This window comes from Phoxinus phoxinus (genome assembly GCF_949152265.1).
Source record: "Phoxinus phoxinus genome assembly, chromosome: 20".
NCBI lineage: Eukaryota > Metazoa > Chordata > Actinopteri > Cypriniformes > Leuciscidae > Phoxinus > Phoxinus phoxinus.
Window position 1 is genome coordinate 21226033 of NC_136895.1, and position 20466 is coordinate 21246498.

Genomic DNA, 20466 nt, shown 5'->3' on the forward strand with positions numbered 1-20466 from the left:
CAGCTATGCAATTAAATACAAACAAAAGTGAAATTAATTATATTCCTATTTGTTTTGCATTACGATAATTGCAGGGAAATATTGTGTAACGGTCTATATAAAATAACATCTATTGTCAATTAATTACTAAAAGATCATCACACTGCAACAATGTTTTGATGGATAAAAAAAAAAAAAAAATATTATATTTATACTAGGGCCGGGACTTTAACGCGTTAATTAAGATTAATTAATTACACAAAAAATAACGCGTTAAACTTTTTAACGCAATTTTAATCGCATTTATTTTTGCACCGCGGAACGTTTCTCACTGGATGAGTTTAGGCGTACCGATTATACTGGAGCACCAACTAGCGTTCACAACTTCCATAGACAGTATTTAAACGATAACTTCTAGCGTTGCCACCCGTCCCGGTTTTCCAGGGATTGTTCTCTTTTTTGAGCGACAGTCCCGGAAAATGTATATTCTTTCCCGGGACACGAATTGTCCCGTTTTTTTGTGAAAATGTACTTCTAAAGTAGAATTTCCTGGTTTCAAATTAAACCGTTTCCGTCTACTGTTACTTTGTTTTCTTCATGGTTGTGTACATCCAATCCTGTGTCCGTAAACGGGTAAAACAGTGGATTGGCCAATGCCAGGCGTTTACTTTTATTTGATTGGAAGCTCAACTTATCGCCTAGCAACTGCCTGCGCTGTCGGTCGGTCGCGCGCGCATCCAGGACTAAACAGCGTGAGCAGTTGCTACCTAGCTTTAAAAAACGTTCTATTTACATCTATTGTGTGAAATTGGGGGAGAGACGGACGAGGAGGATAACACACCAAAATCGGATGAGCCACCAGTGTCAAAGAAAAAACTATTTACAACCTATAAGAGCATGGTTGTGTGCAAGCTGTGCAACAAGGAATTCGGAACGGCTATTGCTAACGTTACACTTAATGGCAAAAATAGCACTGGTCTGCTGGACTTGGTTAAACAAAAATAAACAATATTTTGTTGCTTAAGCTTATGTATTCAGTCATTATTCAATGGTATACTAAAAATCCATGTGAAAAAAAATTACTTCTCACTGTTCTCAGGTCAAATATTTATATGCGATTAAAATGCGATTAATTTCGATTAATTAATTACAAAGCCTCTAATTAATTAGATTAATTTTTTTAATCGAGTCCCGGCCCTAATTTATACTAAATTGATTTTCAATCTGAATAGTCGTAAATTTATTTTAGGCCCTAAAAACCACCAGAACTTCCTAGCAACACCATAACAACACTCTCACAACAATTGCGCAACAATATATCAACGCCGGTAATCCCACAACCCAATTTTAAAAACTTACAGAAAATGTTGGAAGCAGCTTCATTGCAGACTGGAGATCTTTGTCGGACAGGAACTTATCTGGACCCAAATCGACCTGCAATTGGTAAAGAAACGTATTACGGTGAGTGCAAGGGTCACACAATGCTCTGGCTAATTATAGAAGAGAATGAAAACAAATACGTCAAGAGGGATTAGTAAGTTAGTTAAGTTCTTTGTGCAGCCAAACAAAGTGGTGTTGAGTACAACAAACAAGATGTACTGCATCAGGGTTACATAATAATGGGAATTAAACTAGTTGAGGGTCAAAGAACTGGATCAACAGAGCAAGAATATAACAAAAAAAAGTTTTTGATTGTGTTTGTATGGGTCAAGATGAAACTTACCCAACTTAATACTTGTTTCTCTTTGGGTTGATCTTTGTCTTTGACCAAGAAGTACCTCTTTCTCAACCGCCAGCCTATAAAAAGACAGACATTAAGTGATTGAATAAATATAAATATTGATATCAATAAATAGAAATCTCACCCCAAAATTTAAAAAAAAAAAGTTTTTTAAATCATATAAAAATTTAGTAATACCATTGCAATTTTTGCATTGTGACAATTGTTTCATAACAAATTAAATTTTTTAATTTTCATTGCCGTAACATTAAAAAAAATCCATTCTCAGTCAGGACCGTAATACAGTAACAAACAAGCATTAATTTAACAACTACACTTTACAAATGTATTTTTTAAATGAAACCATTTTTTTTTTTTGCATTACAGTAATGACAATGAGATTTATTGCATTACGATAATGACAATTTGCAGAAAACAAAACAAAATTTTCATGAAATTTCCAAATTAACTAAATTTTCTTTCCTTTTCATTTTGCAGTTAAATGACCCGAGCATGTTCTAATGACTAATTGTTAACACTTTATTAATGAATCTCCCTCTGATAGAAACCAAACAGTAAGTTTCTTCTCAAATGTGTCTCGGCTATGTAACTGTTTTAAGAAGATAAAAAACGTCCCATGAGCCTCTGAAATCCATCAAGTTGTCAGGAACTATCAATGTGTCAACGTGATTTGCTGGGCCTGACGCTGGGATGCGAATATAAACAGCGCGTCATCATGAGAAACAAATCAATAAAACTTGAATCATTAACTTTTATAGTTGTGATGCACCTCAAGGCTGACGACGTTGATCTTTCATGGTCAATATAAAAGCAACTCAAATTGTAATTAATAAACAATTTATTAAATATTACGTTAATATAGTATAAAACAAAATTGGACGGAAATGGTCAGCATTTAACCGAACAGCTGTACAGCTTTACTCACCAATGTCTTTTAACGGCTCAATAACCTCCCATTTTGGATCGGATCTGAAGAACATGGACACCTGCTGTAAGGCTATTTCTGAAAAATAAGAAACGGGGGAGTTTTAGAATAAATTTGATGCATAAAATCCCATCTAGTCTTAAAATACACCCTGGTTGTATTACCTGTGTAGTTTGCAGAGTAAGTGTTAGTGTCAAGAAACTTTTTGACCAGCTCACAGCTGGAGAGGACATGGTGACGCGTGATGTGGTTCAGATAGGCCTGAAGACCCTTCTGACGCTCGGCTATAAACTCTCGGTCCATGTTTCCTATCAGCTTCTTAGGGGGAAGTGGCAGGTTTAGCCCGGAAATCTATGAACACAGAGAGGTTGACTCATACTTACTCTTTCACTGATGAAAGAGTATTTCTTTGGAAGCAGCAGACGTCAAACACGTTTAGGGGGAAAGGATCCTTTTTCAACACAGGCTTGTTCTAACAGTGCACTTACCAGTAAACTATTATTCAGCATGTCAAAGTCGCTGTATCGCCGGATGACCTGCGAAAAAAATGAAGACTACATCAGTCATTGTGACCATAACAAACATGATAGATGCCATGGATAGATAGATAGATAGTCTAAACTCACCGTCCAACTGTTGTCTGTGGAAACGCCCCTTTGGACACGAATGATATACTCCTGTTAATAGAGAAAAACCAATGATGACTGAATCCAAACTAGGAAATATACATTAAAATAAAAAAATACAACAGCAAGACCCTGCTGAAAAACTGGCTTAGCTGGTCTTCAGCCCCCAAATCATCTTTAACATCAGCAAACCAGTTTAGCCTGACTAGAAACCAACCTAAACAAGTCCATCTTTGTTTTGTTATTTCTTCACAACATTGGGAATTCAAGAGACCAAAATCATGTCGTCATAGATTTGTGGTTTTCATGAAAGAATTGTGAGGAAATGTCAAAACAGGAAGTGAAAAGAAAAACGTAACCAAGTCTCCAAAAACCCTGCAACAACCTCACGGTGACCCTGGCGTTTACGGTGAGGTCCAGATGCTTATACTCATTAATGTTTGACTCTCCTTTAAAAATGTCACCTGATAGTTTCCATAGGACTAAAACAAGAGCAAAGGTACTCAGTTTCCAGAATGCACTGCAACACTTTCCACAGAATTCATGTATTACTACAAATCATCAACACTGTGCCATGTTTAGATAAACTAAATAGCAATACACATATTTAATCAATCATATTAACTGATGATTTAGGTGAAGCTGTTAATGTATTCTGTATTTTTTCAGTTCAACTAAACTAAAATAATTGTCTTTTTTTTAAAACAAGACATTTAACTGGTTGTAAAGTTTTCAGAACCGAAAGTGGATTACTAGATTGCACTTTCATATGATGGATCATGAGAAGTGAATAGATGAATGGATGAGAAAGGAAATACTCGTGTCTTGTGGCTTCGGTTTCGCAGCACAAGGAAATTATGTGCGGCTCAAATGCAAATGACCCTTTTTTCAATTCCGCCCGTAAAACCACAACTACAGAGCCAGACCGTTTAAAATGTCACATGAGATCTGCAGCATAGATGGGATCTGTTTGGAAAATGCTTGTAAATTGTTTACTTCAAAACCCCAATAATTTTTTTTAAAATAAAAATGACCCTCTTAATCTTATTAAAAAAATGAACAAGCTATATCACTTTTCTTTGAAACTTCATTATGTTTAGCATATTTGATTTTTTATCAATTAATTCAAAGTTGATATTAGTTTACTAACTTAACGTTACATCTTTCAATGTTTAAAATCAAAAGGTTTGTTATAAAGCAGACATTTCCTATTTCTTCATTCAGATTTTTTTTAAAACATTTTCTAAATTTGTACCTTTCATAAAATGTACATTAAGTGTTCAAGTCTGAACTGACAATAGAAATTTATATTAAACTAACGTTACAAGTCATTTTTTATCCTAAATGCGATTAATTTGATCCTTATCGACAAATAATCGAGAATCAACAACGTTGAACGTCATAATCGACGCTGAAGCCCCATTAAATCTGATCTGCTGGCATTTCAATGCGCATTTATAATCGATATGAAAGGTTTTAATGACCCCGAGACCCTCCGGGTGGTTCTGTTTACCGTGTGCGACTGTAAACTCTGGCTGGCCTCGATCACGGCGCTCAGCGGCACGGTGTCGTCCAGCGGCGGCTTCCTCCCGGACAACGGCTGCGGCTGCTGCTCCATGAACGCCATCCCGGATCAAAACAACACCAAACAGCCCCGGTTCGACAGGGTTCGGTTTAACCGAGAGCCCGCCTCTGTCGGTAAAAGGACTTGACGGTTCACTCTGACTGTGCTTGTGACAACGTGGGAGAAACGAATCAGAAACTGCCAGTAAAATGTGACGTAGATGTTCTAGCTGAGAGGAGCTCGTCCACTCTAGTGCGCACTCTCGAGTGAAAGTGAGTGACGCCGCATTTTTGTTTATATTCACCAAAATGATCTTTTAAGCCTGCCCGTTTGTAAAATACAGAAATGAATCACTTATTTACAGTTATATTCTGTTGTATTTTTCTGACAATAACATTGAAAAGAAAGAGACACAGTGAGTGACGCCATGTTAGTGCACTCAAACAGGAAACCACATAAGGCTCACGGCTAAATTCAATCATATCGTTTCTTGTGAATCTCGGTATAAAATTAAACTTTTCAAAGTAACAAATAATCTATTTTAAACTTCATTTATATGGCTGTTGCTATGCAGTTTTGCTTGGAGTTTGTAACACAAGCTTTGCATCTTTGCGAAGCGGCTAGCGTTGAGGGTAAATGTTGACAAAAAATAATCATGTGACCAGTCGGAGTAACATGTGACTCAATATGAATGAATTCTCAATGTTTATTTTAATAAATTTTTGGCAAAGCATCCTGATTTTTTTTTCTCCCATCTTGAACATGCTACATATAGTTTTATTTATAAAAAAAATATATCTTCAATTTGCCCAATGTACAAAATAAATGTTACTTTTTGAACACATTAAATATAAACAAGTTTTCCATTGAACACAAGAGAGAGAAAGGGGAAAACGTAAGTATTGAGAACTAAGATAGTTATTTGAAGATCTTGTGGTGAATAACCTGAAGTTACACTGTGGATGCATTACAGGAGATTTAGTTTGAAAGAAAAGTTGACATTTGCTGGTTAATTTAATGTAATTGTAAAACTATTATGTTAACCATACTACTTTCAAATTACTATTAGAAATAACTATTTGAAAGGATCTGAAAATAATCTCCTTGTTGAGGTTGGAAACAGCTAGATTTTACCCGCACCAGTCAAGACAAGTTATTATCTCATACAGTTTATTTAAACTGCACCTCAGAGAACAAAAGCAATGAATATTAAATCTTTGAGTGAGCGTCACATTTCAAAAGAACAAAAATAAGCAAGAAAGAACATTTCATTTCTGGCAGCATATTTGGAACATAAACACAAAAACTGAACGGCAGCATTCCTCACAATTGCTCTCCATTCTGCGGCATCATCACTATGACTTCTCCCTCCATGACCACTTTGTCTTTGACAGCGCAGGAAACAGAAATAAAAGCAAAGGACATTTTGATCTTTTTAACCTCCGCTTCCGCCTCAACCTCCTCTCCGATGTAGAGGGGCGCCGGAAAGCGTATTTCCTGGTAGAGGAACACGCAGCCTTTACCGGGCAACTTTGTCCCAATAACTGCTGAGATCAGACCGTTAATCAGCACTCCGTGCACAATGGGGGTCTCAAAAGAGGTCGTTTTGGCGTACTCTGGGTCGAGGTGGAGAGGATTTGTGTCCCCTGTCAGCTCAGCAAAAAGTGCGACGTCTCTGGCGCTGAATGTTTTGCTAAGCGAGGCCCGTTCACCGATGTAAAGCGACCTGTGCCCCACTGTGAGGGATGCAGGAACTGTCAGTGCGGAGTTGACAATATGGTACATATTTCTGTTGAAAATACTTCTTCTAAGAAAGAACGTCATTTTTTTTTTCAAGGTATTTTTTTGGTAGGCCCACCTCACAATGTCAACTGGTTTTCAAACTGCAGCTCACGGCTATTCCCAGACAGTGCTAACAAAAATGGCGACACCTGCAATGATAAATAAAAAGAACATTAGAGTTGCATTCAAAACAGATGTCTATGACATGGATTAGAAGTTAAATGGGTTTCAGTATCTAAAACGAGATAAACAGCCGCCGCCTTTCTGACGCAAATTGCAAAGTACACACAGTTTGGCTGACAGACTGCCAATAGCCACATTAAAATTATGTCGAGTCATTCCTGGCAGATACAATTGACCAACAAGCTCTTTACTGAAATCCAGTGTGAATTAAAAGAATGCAGATTCAGGGCTTAAGTAAATGTTGAATCAGCTTCAGACGTAATACTGGGAAAAACTTACCTGTGTGACTCTGAATGCACATGCCTCATTTTGATATGATCCCAGTAACGTTAATGCACTCCACAATTTTACCAGGCCACTGAGATTAAGAAACAACAGCATAAGAATGATCATCATTAGATACACAAAATGGGTGGAACAAATCCATAAGTGTTTATTCATTTCAGAAAAAAACTGTTTGTTCTGTGTTTCAGATACTTATTCCAACAAAAAATAAATAAATCGTAATTTAAACGGTCCCAAACTCAAGCCCAGAGGCATACCCTAAGTTTATAAACAGCTCTGCACTTCAATTAAACCATGCTTAAACAATTTGGCCTAAATGTTCGAGATTTGTACTAGGAGCGTGACTTACCTGTTGTACACTCGTAGTATGCCGGTCAATTGGTTCTCATCAAACTTCAGCAGATCAAATGGAATAGAAGCTCCAATCTGCCATACAGAAGAAATATGATTATGCATCAGAAACAGCCAGAAAGCAGGATCATGTCAAAAGAGACTACTGACTACAGCACATATTTATACAACAAAGAAAAATAAGTTCTATGTTTTATTATAAATAAAACATCTTTAAACTATTTTATTCGGGGTGTAAATAGTCTCCATCTGAAAATAAAAATTCACTGCATTTATTATAGAATTTAAGTAATTTTTTGTTATTTTATTTATTTGGAATCATTTATAATTAAATGATCAATTCCCAATATATTATGCATTCACTGCTTATCCAAAATATTTGTCCTTGGAGTTGGGTTTGTACCTTTAGCATATTTTGTATGAAAATAATTATGAATTTTAGCAAAGTATTAAAATTTAACAAACTAAATAATATTATTTCAGATTTCTCACCTCTCCGTAAAGTTCTTTAAGTCCACGAATGATCATTTGTTTGAAATCTGCAGAAGAAATATTTATTTTTCCATTTGCCAAAACCCTAAAAATAACGAAAAGAAAAATGTTATGTTTCGACCATTTTATGTTCACCATCTAAAGACTGCAATAAAAATAACCAGATCAAAACTGACCTGTCTCATGACACTTACAGAGATATTTTCATATAATGATAAACTGAAGCATTTTTGTAAACATATCGCTCAAACTTTGAGGGTTCCTCCATAACTTGTAGTTTGACAGAAATCCTTTCAGATGGTGTGCTAGAATTAAGAAAAGATATAAACTCATTAAGATCGATGCATTTTCAGTACTGATTACTACAAGAATCAAGGTATGTCAATGGCAGAAGATGTCACAGAGATGTCTGTTTATATAAATATAGTTGCATATTCAACCATGCTAAATTAATACGGTAATTATTCAATAACAACCAGATATATGAGAATGCAACATGGTATTACCATCTAAAACAATCATTGTATCATAGTACTGCCACAATAATCTTTATAAAGGTGAATTATTTTAAAGTAATACGCATTATTGGGAAGATCAGTTTCTTCCAGGTCACGTGCAAGGTCTGTATTGGCTACAAACTCCAAAAAATACTTAAACTACAGATTTAAAGAGCCTCCAACCGCAAAAAACAAAACAATTTACATTGAATTATGCAATCAAACAACTGTTTAGAGGTCTAAAAACAGATAAACTCACAGAACTATAGGCTGTGTTTGTCCTTCATTCACAGCACGCGGAGCGCCATGCACGCTGTCAAATCTCGCGAGAACACCTCGATAAAAGTCAACAAATGTTGGGGGGAAAACACAAATCTATAAAAAAAGAAGAAGATATTTTTACAACAGTATTTAAACGAAAGCAGTCACATTTACTGCTAACCTTTTTGTTAGGACTATTTTTTCCCCCATTTCAATTCAGCTTTTTCAGCTACTAATATTTTGTTTAGCTTATAACGTTAGATAAAATTCATACTAAAAGTAAAAAAACTTTCATTTTGATTTCACGAGGACTTTAATTTCAGTTCTTTGTATTTTTATATTCGCAATTATTCGTTAAAACTATAATTATTTTAATTAATTGTATTATTATTTTATTTTATAGCCTACATTTACAACATAAATACTACAGTGAACTAGAGTGTCTTCCGTGTCTGATGGAGTTGCACAACCTCTCGAGACTTTCCCACAACGCTGACTGGAACTTCCTGAAGCAACTTCGTTTCACTTTTCATTCCTCTAAATTCCCCCTGTTTTGATAATACCACGGAGGTTTTAATTAACAGCGTCTAGTTAAAAGCACACAGAAACGATACGAAGAGTGTTTTATTACAATTGTCCTATGGTTGGTAAGTTTTTTTTCGTCTATTTGTTTTACTGTCGCTGCAGTTGTGCTGAACGAGCGCATGTTTTATGTTTGCGGTTGTTTACGGTTGTCAATTTTTACAGATAGTGTAGAAAATACATAATGCACTTTTTATGCCATTTCTTAGACATGCTAAAAGAGTTGTATTCGTATTTACTTATTTCTATTTATAAATTACACTAACAAATAGTACCTTGGCGCTGCCATGTTTTTTGAACATGTACGAATAAAGTACCATGGTGGATATGCATTGCCAATTGTTAACTACTTTAATGGACTGAATTTCCACTGGTGCAAAGTGTCAATAAAAAAAGCACTACTGTATTCTGGAATATAGGCATGTAATATAATGTAATTAAATAAAATAGGTATATGAATATGGTACCACACGGAAACATCTAAATTAACTAACAAAAATATGATTTAACATCACTGAACCAAGATAAATGTATACCAGCAAACCTAAATGTTATCGATTAAATCAGTTAGAAATAGCTCTTTAATGTAACAGTTGCAGGTTACCACTTTTTACAGTGCAGAGCATATAAAAATACCATGGTATAAGAACAGTAGTTTTTTGTGATCCAATATCTACAAATATTGCTTGTTTTTTGGACATACTGTAATATATATTTTAATGTAATATAATATACAGTATATATTTTATATTTTATAGTATAGTATATATTTTGTTAATATTTGTAAAACTATTAACTATTCAATTTGTTTTAGCCTGAAACTAAAACGTATTACAATTTTCATATAATTTAATATATTTAAAATGTTTTTATTAATATTTAAACAATTTTTTTTATTTTAAAATATTAAAATATATTTATATAAATTAACTATTTAAAACTATTTTAGTCTAAAATTAAAATGTATTGTTAATATAATACAATATCTACAATTCATTTGATTAATATTTATTAATATTTTATTTAAAAATGTTTAAATATTTATTTAAATATATTAACTATTTAAATTAAAACCATTTTTGTCAGTTTTTTGGACATGATTTTTATAATATGATACGATATGACAAAAACAATATATTTTTATATTAATAAATAAATATTTAATTTATTTAAAAATATAAGTATATTTATTTTAATATTTGAATTATTTAAAACTTTTTTTAGTATATGTATATATGTACTAAAGATTGTAAGCTAATTTTTAGTTGTACTTGTCGCTGTGAGATAACAGTACCACTGTTGTGTTATTGTTCAATAAATAAAAACAATCTAATAATTTGTTTTCTCTGAAGTCTAAACCATGATATTATTGTGTGTGATTTTTTTTTTTTTTTGGACATATACAATTATATATATATATGCATATATTATAAAAAAAAAAAAAATATTCATACATGCATTTAATTGTAATAACTATTTAAAATACCGGTAATTGTTACCTAAACTTATTTCTTCTTTTTTTAACAAGCTTTCAAGATTAAAGCATGGCTGCCCTAGATGCCTCTGGAAATATAGAAGAAGGTGAGTGTTAGTAAATATATTATGCAGTAAATGTAAATATCATAAGTCATATTTTGACACAGCATCATTCCTTATGTTACCATGGCAGCGGAGGACGCCGCTCAACTGCTGAGTGATGCCATCAACTCCAGAGACAAAGATGAAGCCACTAAACACCTGGATCGACTTCTGGACCTGAAACTCCCCGTGTGTGTCAAAATAAACCCAGATGCGTACTCTAAAGACAGCATCAGGTATGCCGTCAGACCGGTTCCATCACACGAGAAACACTTGTCGCTGAGCATACGTAACCATGGTTGTGTTTGGCTTTGTGTGGCGACAGACTGAGAGTAGGAGTGGCGGATGCCGTATCAGACGCTCACATCCCAATAACAGTGCTGGTTCCAGTCTACATGACCGTCTCAGAGCTCAAAGAGAAGGTGAAGAGTGTTAGTGATGGACCGTGAGAAGGAAAACTCTTCTTTGAAACCCAAACCCAAAATAATAGATATGCTAAATGTATAGATATGTTTGTGTTCCAGATCAATCATGACTACGGCTTCCACCCGGCCCTCCAGCGCTGGGTGATCGGGAAGCGTCTCGCCCAGGACAAAGACACCCTGTATAATTATGGAGTCCGTAACCATGACGATTCGGCCTTCCTCTTCATCCGTTCAGCACAGACTGCCCAACTGAGCCGCGAACAAGAGAGAAAAGAGAAACAGGACAGACGGATTGATGGTATCGAGACTATATTTAAAAAAATAAAAAATAAACAGCTTGTATATGAAACATAAGTTTACTGAACCGCATGTCTTTCTTAATAGATATAATAGAGAACATCGGCCCCCGACCTCAACGCTCACCAGAGCTGCTCGCCAGAGGAGTCGATCTTCCTCCTCCTCCTCTACCTCCTAAACCTCAGGTATCTATCCATCCATCCATCTGTCTGTCTGTCACTATCTATCTATCTATCTATCTATCTATCTATCTATCTATCTATCTATCTATCTATCTATCTATCTATCTATCTATCTATCTATCATTCTGTCGCTCCATCCATCCATCTATCTATCTATCTATCTATCTATCTATCTATCTATCTATCTATCTATCTATCTATCTATCTATCTATCTATCTATCTATCTATCTATCTATCTATCTTTCTGTCGCTCCATCTATCTATCTATCTATCTATCTATCTATCTATCTATCTATCTATCTATCTATCTATCTATCTATCTATCTATCTGTCTATCTATCTATCTGTCTATCTATCTATCTATCTATCTATCTATCTATCTATCTATCTATCTGTCTATCTATCTATCTGTCTATCTATCTATCTATCTATCTATCTATCTATCTATCTATCTATCTATCGATCTATCTATCTATCTATCATTCTGTCGCTCCATCCATCCATCCGTCCATCCGTCCGTCCGTTCGTCCGTCTGTCTGTCTGTCCATCTATCTATCTATCTATCTATCTATCTATCTATCTATCTATCTATCTATCTATCTATCTATCTATCTATCTATCTATCTATCTATCTATCTATCTATCTATCTATCTATCTATCTATCTTTCTGTCGCTCCATCCATCTATCTATCTATCTATCTATCTATCTATCTATCTATCTATCTATCTATCTATCTATCTATCTTTCTGTCGCTCCATCTATCTATCTATCTATCTATCTATCTATCTATCTATCTATCTATCTATCTATCTATCTATCTATCTATCTATCTATCTATCTATCTATCTGTCTATCTATCTATCTATCTGTCTGTCTGTCTGTCTGTCTGTCTGTCTGTCTGTCTGTCATTCTGTCACTCTCTATCCATCCATCGCACAATCAATCTTTTTTTTTACTCTTATCAATCTGTCGCTCTATCGTTTTGTTGCTCTACCATTCTGTCTATCTATCATTATGTCGCTCTACCTATCATTACATGACCCTATCATTCTGTTGCTCTAGCTTCCGATGCATCTCGTAATTATAATCATTGTGTTTGGTTTTATAGGTTGGTTGGTCATGTCCCGGGTGCACATTCCTGAATAGACCCACACGTCCGGGGTGCGAGATGTGCAGCACAGCGAGACCTGAGAACTATACAGTGCCGGACCTGTACCAGCCGGACCAGACAGAAACCAGGAGACTCCAGCAGGAGGAACTCGCCAGTCTGCAGTACGAGCAGGTTAGATGAGAGGACACAACATACTGGACTACAGGCAAAACCACTCCAAATACACCAGGTTTACATCTGGGGAACAAACTCTGAAAGTACCTAAGATGCCTGCATCTACAAAGCTTTACAGTAGACAGAGATCAATGGATCAATGGAAAGTGAAAACAAGGAACATTTAGAGAGTTTTCAAACTCTTTTCCTTTCCAAACAATGTTGTGTAATTCACTGGTTTGAAAGTGTTTAAGTGGATTATTTTCTGTTTACTTTGCATCACAAAAAGCATTTTTCATTTTGTTGTTGACTAAATGATAAAAAAGACTGTTTTATTCATTAAAGCAAACTAATGAAGCAAATTGAAGCAATTTAATTTTATACAGTCCTGAATAAAAAATAAAATAATCAAAAAGAGGATTGCTATTGTATCTTTTTTATCATGGATCAGTTGTTTCACAATTGGGCTTTTATATTTACCAATAGGATAAAATGCTATATGTAATTATATAACGACACATTCATAAGAAGACAAATAAACTCTTTCAGGATTTTAAAGAATACATATATTTTTATTAATGAATACATATATAAAATCTAAATTATTAAATGTATGAATTATTATTCATTACTTATTAATCACACATAAAAATAATAATTTAATTTACTCTTTTTCACAGGATAAATTCTTATCTTAGGATAGCGTCTTTTAGCATTAGGTCCACATTATGCTACTAATTCTAAAATAAATATTTTAGCATTTTGAAATAACACATAAAAAAACATAACACAAACATAACACATGTGGCTGTGTCCATTCATAGTCTCTGATAGAAGAACGAAAGAGGAATTTCCAAGAACTCCTGGAGACAGATTCCCAGAGTCTGGTGGGGAACACGGATCCACTGGATTGCACCATCTGCTTTTGCACCATCATGCCTGGAGAGGGCGCCGTGCTGAGAGAGTGCCTGCATAGCTTCTGCAGGTCATTTAAGACAGTTCATTTGGTACTGTAAACAGGAAGTGCCAGTGATACATAGTCTAAAATACAACTTCTGTTTATCCTACAGAGAGTGTCTGAAGGAAACTGTTCTGAACTGCACCGATGCTGAGGTGGCGTGTCCATATAGAGATGATGCTTATTCCTGTAACTGCATACTTCAAGATCGAGAAATCAAATCAGTAAGATCATAAATGCAGTATCATTTAACCTTGACTTAATGTTGTAGACTTAATAAACACACCAAACTCTACTGTTTTCCCACCAGCTTCTCTCTCAGGACGAGTACCAGAAGTTTCTGGAACTGAGGCTGAACATCGCAGAGTCGCGCAGTGAGAACAGTTACCACTGCAAAACGCCCGACTGCGCCGGCTGGTGCATCTTCGAAGATGACGTCAACGAATTCACGTGTGACATCTGCAATGAGACGAACTGCCTCCTCTGCAAGGTGAACATTGTGATAGAAATATTTTATGTAATGTGTATTTTCAACATTAAATGTACAGAGAAATGCAGACTAAGGATGCTTAGGTCAAAGGCCATATATACTTAACCAAAAAGTACCAGACACAGTAGAATTAACAGTCGTATGATTAGCTTAGATCATTACAAACCAATCACCAGAACCAATCACAATGAAGAAGACTTGAGTGACATTGATTTTTACTCAACTGTATGATATAAATGTACATGTATCTTTCTATTCAGGAGACTCACTTGGTTGTTGTGACCAATGATCTCTCGGCCGTGAATAAAACTTAATTTCTACAAAGAGCAACTTGGGAATCTTGTCAGGTATATACTGCGCAGCTGAGAAATAGATTATACGCTCAAAAGACAACAACAGAACATCTATGTGTGATTGAGGTAGTAATAGAAGTACTAAAGATTCTACGCTCAAAAGACAACAGAACATCTATGTGTGATTGAGGTAGTAATAGAAGTACTAAAGATTCTACGCTCAAAAGACAACAGAACATCTATGTGTGATTGAGGTAGTGATAGTAGCTTAGACCTTACTTCAGGGAAGTATTCTATTGTATTGCAAGAATTCAGGGAATGACCTTGAGATACTGTCGTTATTATTTTAACAACCGGAAGTTGTTTAAATTGTTCGTGGTGAAGAAGTCAGATTAAGTAGGTTGTATTCGTAATAAGAATTTCCACGACAGTTTTGGCGAGCCAGCCAGGAGGCCTGAGGATCTCCTCCCTTCATCGGCGAAGTTTTTCCTTCCTTTTTTATTATTGATAAAATCACAAGAGGAGACATTTTTCTCCCATTTCAAATTGACCAAAACCCGCCGGAGGGACGACAAATCCTTTCACGGCCTCAAAGAACTTGTACGGTAAGACAGACTACAACTTGCTCTTTGTTTGAATTAAATAGTAATAATAATAATAATAAACAGAACTGAGATCTCTGAAATAAAATTATATGAATTAAATGGAGTAAGAAATATCCCGTATCCTAAGAAAATATTAACAAAATTATAGTTTAATAGTTTTTTATATATTGATGTATCACGGAGTATGAATACAAAATGTCTGAAGTTTATTTTTTTTATTAATCGTTTATTCCAGGCAATAGCACAAATTTTTTTTAAAATAAAGGTAGACAATATGGTAAAAATCATATCAAAAAAACAATAAGCAATAAAAAAACAAAAGAATATATAGTATTCAAATATAACAATCAAATTCTGCCTGAAAGGGAGTGGGAAGAAGACAACTTATTTAATCCCACCCCAGCGTCACCATTTGTAATTGATATTTAGGCTTCATATTTACTGTGCTCTCAGATTATTTACAAATAATATATCACGGTGGCGTTACCACAATAACAGATTAGTTTTTTATAACAGCAGTTGTTACCAACAATGTAATAGGAGTACAATCCAAACCACGGTTAACGGACAATATCCAACGATGATAATAGACAATATACCAACAATGGTAATAGACAATATACCAACAGTGGTAATAGACAATATACCAACGATGGTAAGAGACACTGAACACATGTTAACACTATGAGACAGATAACAACAATGCAATAGAAATAAACAATGCCAACAAATGTAATGGACAATATACCAACGATGGTAGGGAAACACTGAACACATATTCACACTATGAGACAGAATACAACAGCAATCTAAATTAAAGACCCTCATCTCTATATTTTAACCAGACCCAATGTTTATATAACAGTTTGAATTTATGAATAGTTTGGCATTGCTTTAGTAGCAAGTCCAGTTTGTTCCAGAGTTTCACTCCGCATACAGACACACAGTGACATTTACGTGTGGTTTGGGCTCTCGGTATTGAAAAATGTCCAAAACCTCTCAAATTATGAGTTTGTACTGAAGTTTTAAAAAAACGTTGTAAGTTAGGGGATAATAATTTCTTAAATGCTTTGTATAAGACTATTGAAGTATTATATTGTACAAGATCATCAAATTTTAGCAACTTTGACTGGGTAAACAGATTGTATGTTCTATAAAACCAACCTTGTGAATGATTCTAACAGCTCTTTCTGCAATATAATCAAAGGGTTTGTTGTGTTCTGATAAGTATTTCCCCACACTTCAACACAATAAGTAAAATACGGTAATACCAGAGTACAATATAAAGTACGGAGTGCATTTCCATCAAGGTATAATTTTGCTTTATTTATAATTGATAGGCTTTTAGAGATTTTTGTTTTTATATATCTGACATGGGGTTTCCATGACAATTTACTATCAATTATTACTCCTAAAAATGTATTCTCATTCACTATTTCAATTTGGATACCATCAATACTTATTCTCTGTTCATACATTTTTTTGCAATTACCAAACATCATTACCTTAGTTTTATTTATATTCAGGGATAATTTATTTGCATCCATCCACTTTTTTATTATCTTTAGTTCCCGGTTTACCGTGTTTACGAGCTCATTATAATCGTCACTACTGTAAAATATATTTGTGTCGTCTGCAAATAAAATTAATTTAAGTACCTTGGATGCATCAAACATATAATTTATATACACATTGAACAGTTTTGGCCCCAATACTGACCCCTGGGGGACACCACAAAGAATGCCAAGAGTATCTGATAAATACTGACCCATTTTAACAAACTGTGACCTTCCTGTTAAGTAACTTTTTAACCAATCTCCAGCCAGCCCTCTAATTCCATACCTTTCCATCTTTTTTAATAGAATTGAGTGATCAATAGTGTCAAAGGCTTTTTTTTTAGATCAATAAAGATACCAACTGCATACTTATTTTGCTCCAATGCGTTAGTGACTTCTTCAATGGCTTCAGTTATTGCCATTGAGGTAGTTCTTTTTGACCTAAAGCCATACTGACCATCATTAATTACATGATGTTTCTCGAGAAATTCTTCAAGTCGAGAATTGAAGAGTTTCTCTACAATTTTTGAGAATTGGGGCAAGAGAGAGATTGGTCTGTAATTAGTAAAAGCGTGTTTATTATCATTTTTGAAAAGTGGAATTACTTTAGCAATTTTCATTTTACTTGGAAAACAGCCAGTCTGGAATGACAAATTACAAATATAAGTTAAGGGTTTTGCAATATTTAATATAACTTTTTTTAATCAATGTCATGCTGATATCATGACAGTCAGTGGAGGACTTACTTTTACATTTCCACACAGTGTTTGTCACCTCCTGCTCATTTGTAGCTGAGAGGAAAAATGACAAGGGATTCCGTTCAATAGTTGATTTTTCGACCCCACTTCCTGGAATATCAGCAGCCAACTTAGGGCCAACATTTACAAAAAAAAATGTTGAACTTATTTGCTACATTACTCATTGTAATCTTCACCGTTTTCATCAATAAAGTGATCAGGATGTGTCAACTTTGAGGATCCTTGTTTGATTAGGCTATTTAAAACATCCCAAGTTCCTTTTATATTGTTTTTATGTTCATATAGTTTTTTTTGATAATATAACCGTTTACCGTCTAAGTTGGGTGACCATCAAGTTTGTTTGGTTCAATTCCAGTTTTTAGGTGCGTGTTATGGTGACCTAAAAGACTGTGTGTGTTTTTTCAAGGCTATTCACAAGGAAATGAACTGCCAGGAGTACCAGGACGACCTGCGTATACGAGCGCAGAATGATGACGCAGCCCGGCAGACCACGCAGATGCTGGATGTGGGTGGAAAACTCATTTGTTTTGAACGGTTTTTGTTAATATTTGTCATATTGAAGTTATTGAAACAGCGCCCACTAGGGATTGGAATCGTTAAGAATTTCCTTAAAGGGATAGTACGGCCAAAAAGGAAATTTCTGTCATTATACCTCACCCTCAATGTCGTTCCAAACCTGTAAGATTTATGTTCATTTTCGGAACAGAAATGAAGATCTTTTTGATGAAATCTGAGAGCTTTCTGTCCCTCCATTGACAGCTACGCAAGTGACAATTTGATTCTTCAAAAAGTTCATAAAGAGATCGTAAAACTAATCCATATGAATTGAGCGATTTAGTCCAAAATTTTCTAAAGAGACATGATCGCTTTATATGATGAACAGATTGAATTAAGGCTTTTATTGACAAATAAATGTACAAGAATTATCTATTAATATTTTTTATATATCAGACTACATTGGTCGTGCTATATGTGTTTGATTCACTAAAAAGTGGCGATGTCTGATTTCTGAATGAGTGACTCTAAAGAAACATCTATTTCAGTGAATCAAACACATTCAGCACAACCAATGTATTCTGATTCCTGAATAAATTACTTATGAATTTGCTCCTTTTAGAGAATCAAACACTCAGTGTGACCAATGTAGTCTGATTCCTGAACAAATGACTCTCATGAATCGTATCTTTTTAGTGAATCAAACACATCCACAGCACAAGCAATGTTTGATTCACTAAAAAGTGCAGATAAGAGTTATTTATTCAGGAATCAGACTACATTGGTCACACTGTGTGTGAAAGTGAAATGTGAGCATACACACACACTGCAAATCGTGGCGTGAACACACACCCGGAACAGTGGGCAGCCATTTTACTGTGGCACCTGGGGATTGGGGTTAAGTACCTTTCTCAAGTGCACTTCAGTCATTTTCTGCTGGTATTGAGAATCAAGCCTGCAACCTTTGGGTTACCAGTCTGACTCTCTAACCATTAGGCCATGAAATTTAAAAAATAAATTTGTTGTGCTGAATGTGTTTGAATCACTGTAAAGAGCCAATTCATTAAAGTAATTTGTTTAGGAATCAGACTACATTGGTTGTGCTGCATGTTTCAGATTTTTGAAAAAGAATTAACGTTAAAATGTTCATTACCTGTCAACCGGTTTCCATTCCAGCAACTCCTGAAGAACGGCGAGGCGATGAACTGTCCAAAATGTCAGGTGATCGTCCAGAAGAAAGACGGCTGTGACTGGATCTGTTGTCTGATGTGTAAAACTGAGATCTGCTGGGTGACTAAACAAGCCCGATGGGGACCAAAGGTCGGACACTAAACTACATGATTCCTTCGTTCAGTGATTCACAAGCATCAGACAGTTAACCTAGACCTGCTTTTGACTCCTCAGGGTACCGGAGACACATCGGGTGGTTGCAAATGTCGAGTCAACGGAGTCCTCTGCCATCCGCAGTGCCAGAACTGCCACTGAACACTGGCGGTATATCTGAACGCTGTTTCTTCAACGAGCAAAAACCTGCGCTACAGTAACACAACACTTCCGAAAATCCTTAAAATAACCCAGGTGAGGTTAATGTGACAGTTGTGGTTGTACCTTTAAAACGTTCTCTTTCTCTAGTCAGATCACTGGCACATCAATCAGATTCACCGATATGTTCCAGGACTAAAGATTCAGAACGTGTTTACAAAATTAAAAGTATCTGAGCCTTTGTAGGATAAAAAAAAAAGTGACTTTTTTTAAAATGCTTTAAACTGTCTTTAATCACTACTATTTTCTGGCGACATAATGCTCTGGGACTTTGTGCAATGCTATTGTAAGAGAAAAGACTTATTGTATTATTGTTGTATCTTGATTTTTGTATGAGGTGATTTTTGTATGAGGTGATTTTTGTTTATAATCCAAAGATTTTTTGTTGTAAAATCATAGTAGAATATGCAATATGGCATGATGAAGAAAAAAACAACACACTGAAGATTAACTTAAATGCACAACAAATGCATAAAATGGAGTGGATTGTAATCAAATTATACATAAAAAAAAAAAACTCAATTGTCATTATTATTGATATATCATAATTAAAAATTTAAATAAAATTGTAATATAATTTTCAGAATACAGGTTTTTCCTCATACTCCTATTTTTTTAAAAACATGTCGAAGCATTATCATTCTGTTCTCTTTTGTTTACAATAGATTCAATAAAGTTGGTATACAAAAAATGGAGCCAATTCAAATGATTTTTTGAATAAATTACCTTTAAATAACTTCTTAATGTGTTGA

At 34.8% G+C, this 20466-nt stretch overlaps 4 protein-coding genes across 11 annotated transcripts in view; 1 reads left to right on the top strand and 3 right to left on the bottom strand.

The window, feature by feature from the left end:
- Positions 1–5519, bottom strand: part of pxk (PX domain containing serine/threonine kinase) — an 18182-nt gene extending 12663 nt beyond the window's left edge. For 2 of the 4 annotated variants that reach the window (XM_079593338.1, XM_079593340.1), the window contains exons 1-7: positions 4785–5103; positions 3272–3322; positions 3134–3181; positions 2810–2996; positions 2646–2723; positions 1703–1776; positions 1339–1413 (exon numbers count right to left, since the gene is read on the bottom strand). In XM_079593338.1, coding sequence (XP_079449464.1) covers positions 1339–1413; positions 1703–1776; positions 2646–2723; positions 2810–2996; positions 3134–3181; positions 3272–3322; positions 4785–4898 — 627 coding nt within the window. In that variant the 5' untranslated portion in view covers positions 4899–5103. Of the gene's footprint in view, positions 1–1338; positions 1414–1702; positions 1777–2645; positions 2724–2809; positions 2997–3133; positions 3182–3271; positions 3323–4784 lie in introns of all 4 variants that reach the window. The other 2 variants (XM_079593339.1, XM_079593337.1) reach the window with 2 other exon arrangements.
- On the top strand, positions 4999–20448 carry rbck1 (RanBP-type and C3HC4-type zinc finger containing 1). Of its 3 annotated transcripts, none has more exons than XM_079593354.1 (13): positions 4999–5107; positions 10797–10849; positions 10938–11082; positions 11172–11268; positions 11371–11569; positions 11656–11753; positions 12862–13035; positions 13842–14002; positions 14088–14199; positions 14286–14465; positions 18084–18182; positions 19349–19492; positions 19577–20444. In XM_079593354.1, exons 2-13 carry the CDS (start codon positions 10813–10815, stop codon positions 19655–19657), a joined length of 1527 nt encoding a protein of 508 aa, XP_079449480.1. In that variant the 5' UTR covers positions 4999–5107; positions 10797–10812; the 3' UTR covers positions 19658–20444. The 3 variants fall into 3 exon arrangements, with proteins under 3 accessions (XP_079449480.1, XP_079449479.1, XP_079449478.1); XM_079593353.1 differs by lacking the exon at positions 4999–5107 and adding an exon at positions 9191–9329; XM_079593352.1 differs by lacking the exon at positions 4999–5107 and adding an exon at positions 9193–9333 and having other exon boundaries at positions 19577–20448.
- Positions 5477–9371, bottom strand: rpp14 (ribonuclease P/MRP 14 subunit; the record flags this gene model as incomplete). Of its 3 annotated transcripts, XM_079593440.1 has the most annotated exons (8): positions 5477–6571; positions 6694–6766; positions 7080–7158; positions 7435–7511; positions 7929–8013; positions 8123–8233; positions 8685–8800; positions 9157–9371. In XM_079593440.1, the coding sequence occupies 7 exons, from the start codon at positions 9217–9219 to the stop codon at positions 6695–6697; spliced, it is 603 nt and encodes a 200-aa protein (XP_079449566.1). In that variant the 3' UTR covers positions 5477–6571; position 6694. The 3 variants fall into 3 exon arrangements, with proteins under 3 accessions (XP_079449566.1, XP_079449565.1, XP_079449567.1); XM_079593439.1 differs by having other exon boundaries at positions 5520–6766; positions 9157–9219; XM_079593441.1 differs by lacking the exon at positions 9157–9371 and adding an exon at positions 8868–8996 and having other exon boundaries at positions 5520–6766.
- On the bottom strand, positions 6159–6620 carry LOC306988222 (hydroxyacyl-thioester dehydratase type 2, mitochondrial-like; the record flags this gene model as incomplete). The annotated part of the gene is made up of 1 exon (XM_079593025.1): positions 6159–6620. One exon carries the CDS (start codon positions 6618–6620, stop codon positions 6159–6161), a length of 462 nt encoding a protein of 153 aa, XP_079449151.1.
- Positions 20449–20466: the final 18 nt, after the last annotated feature.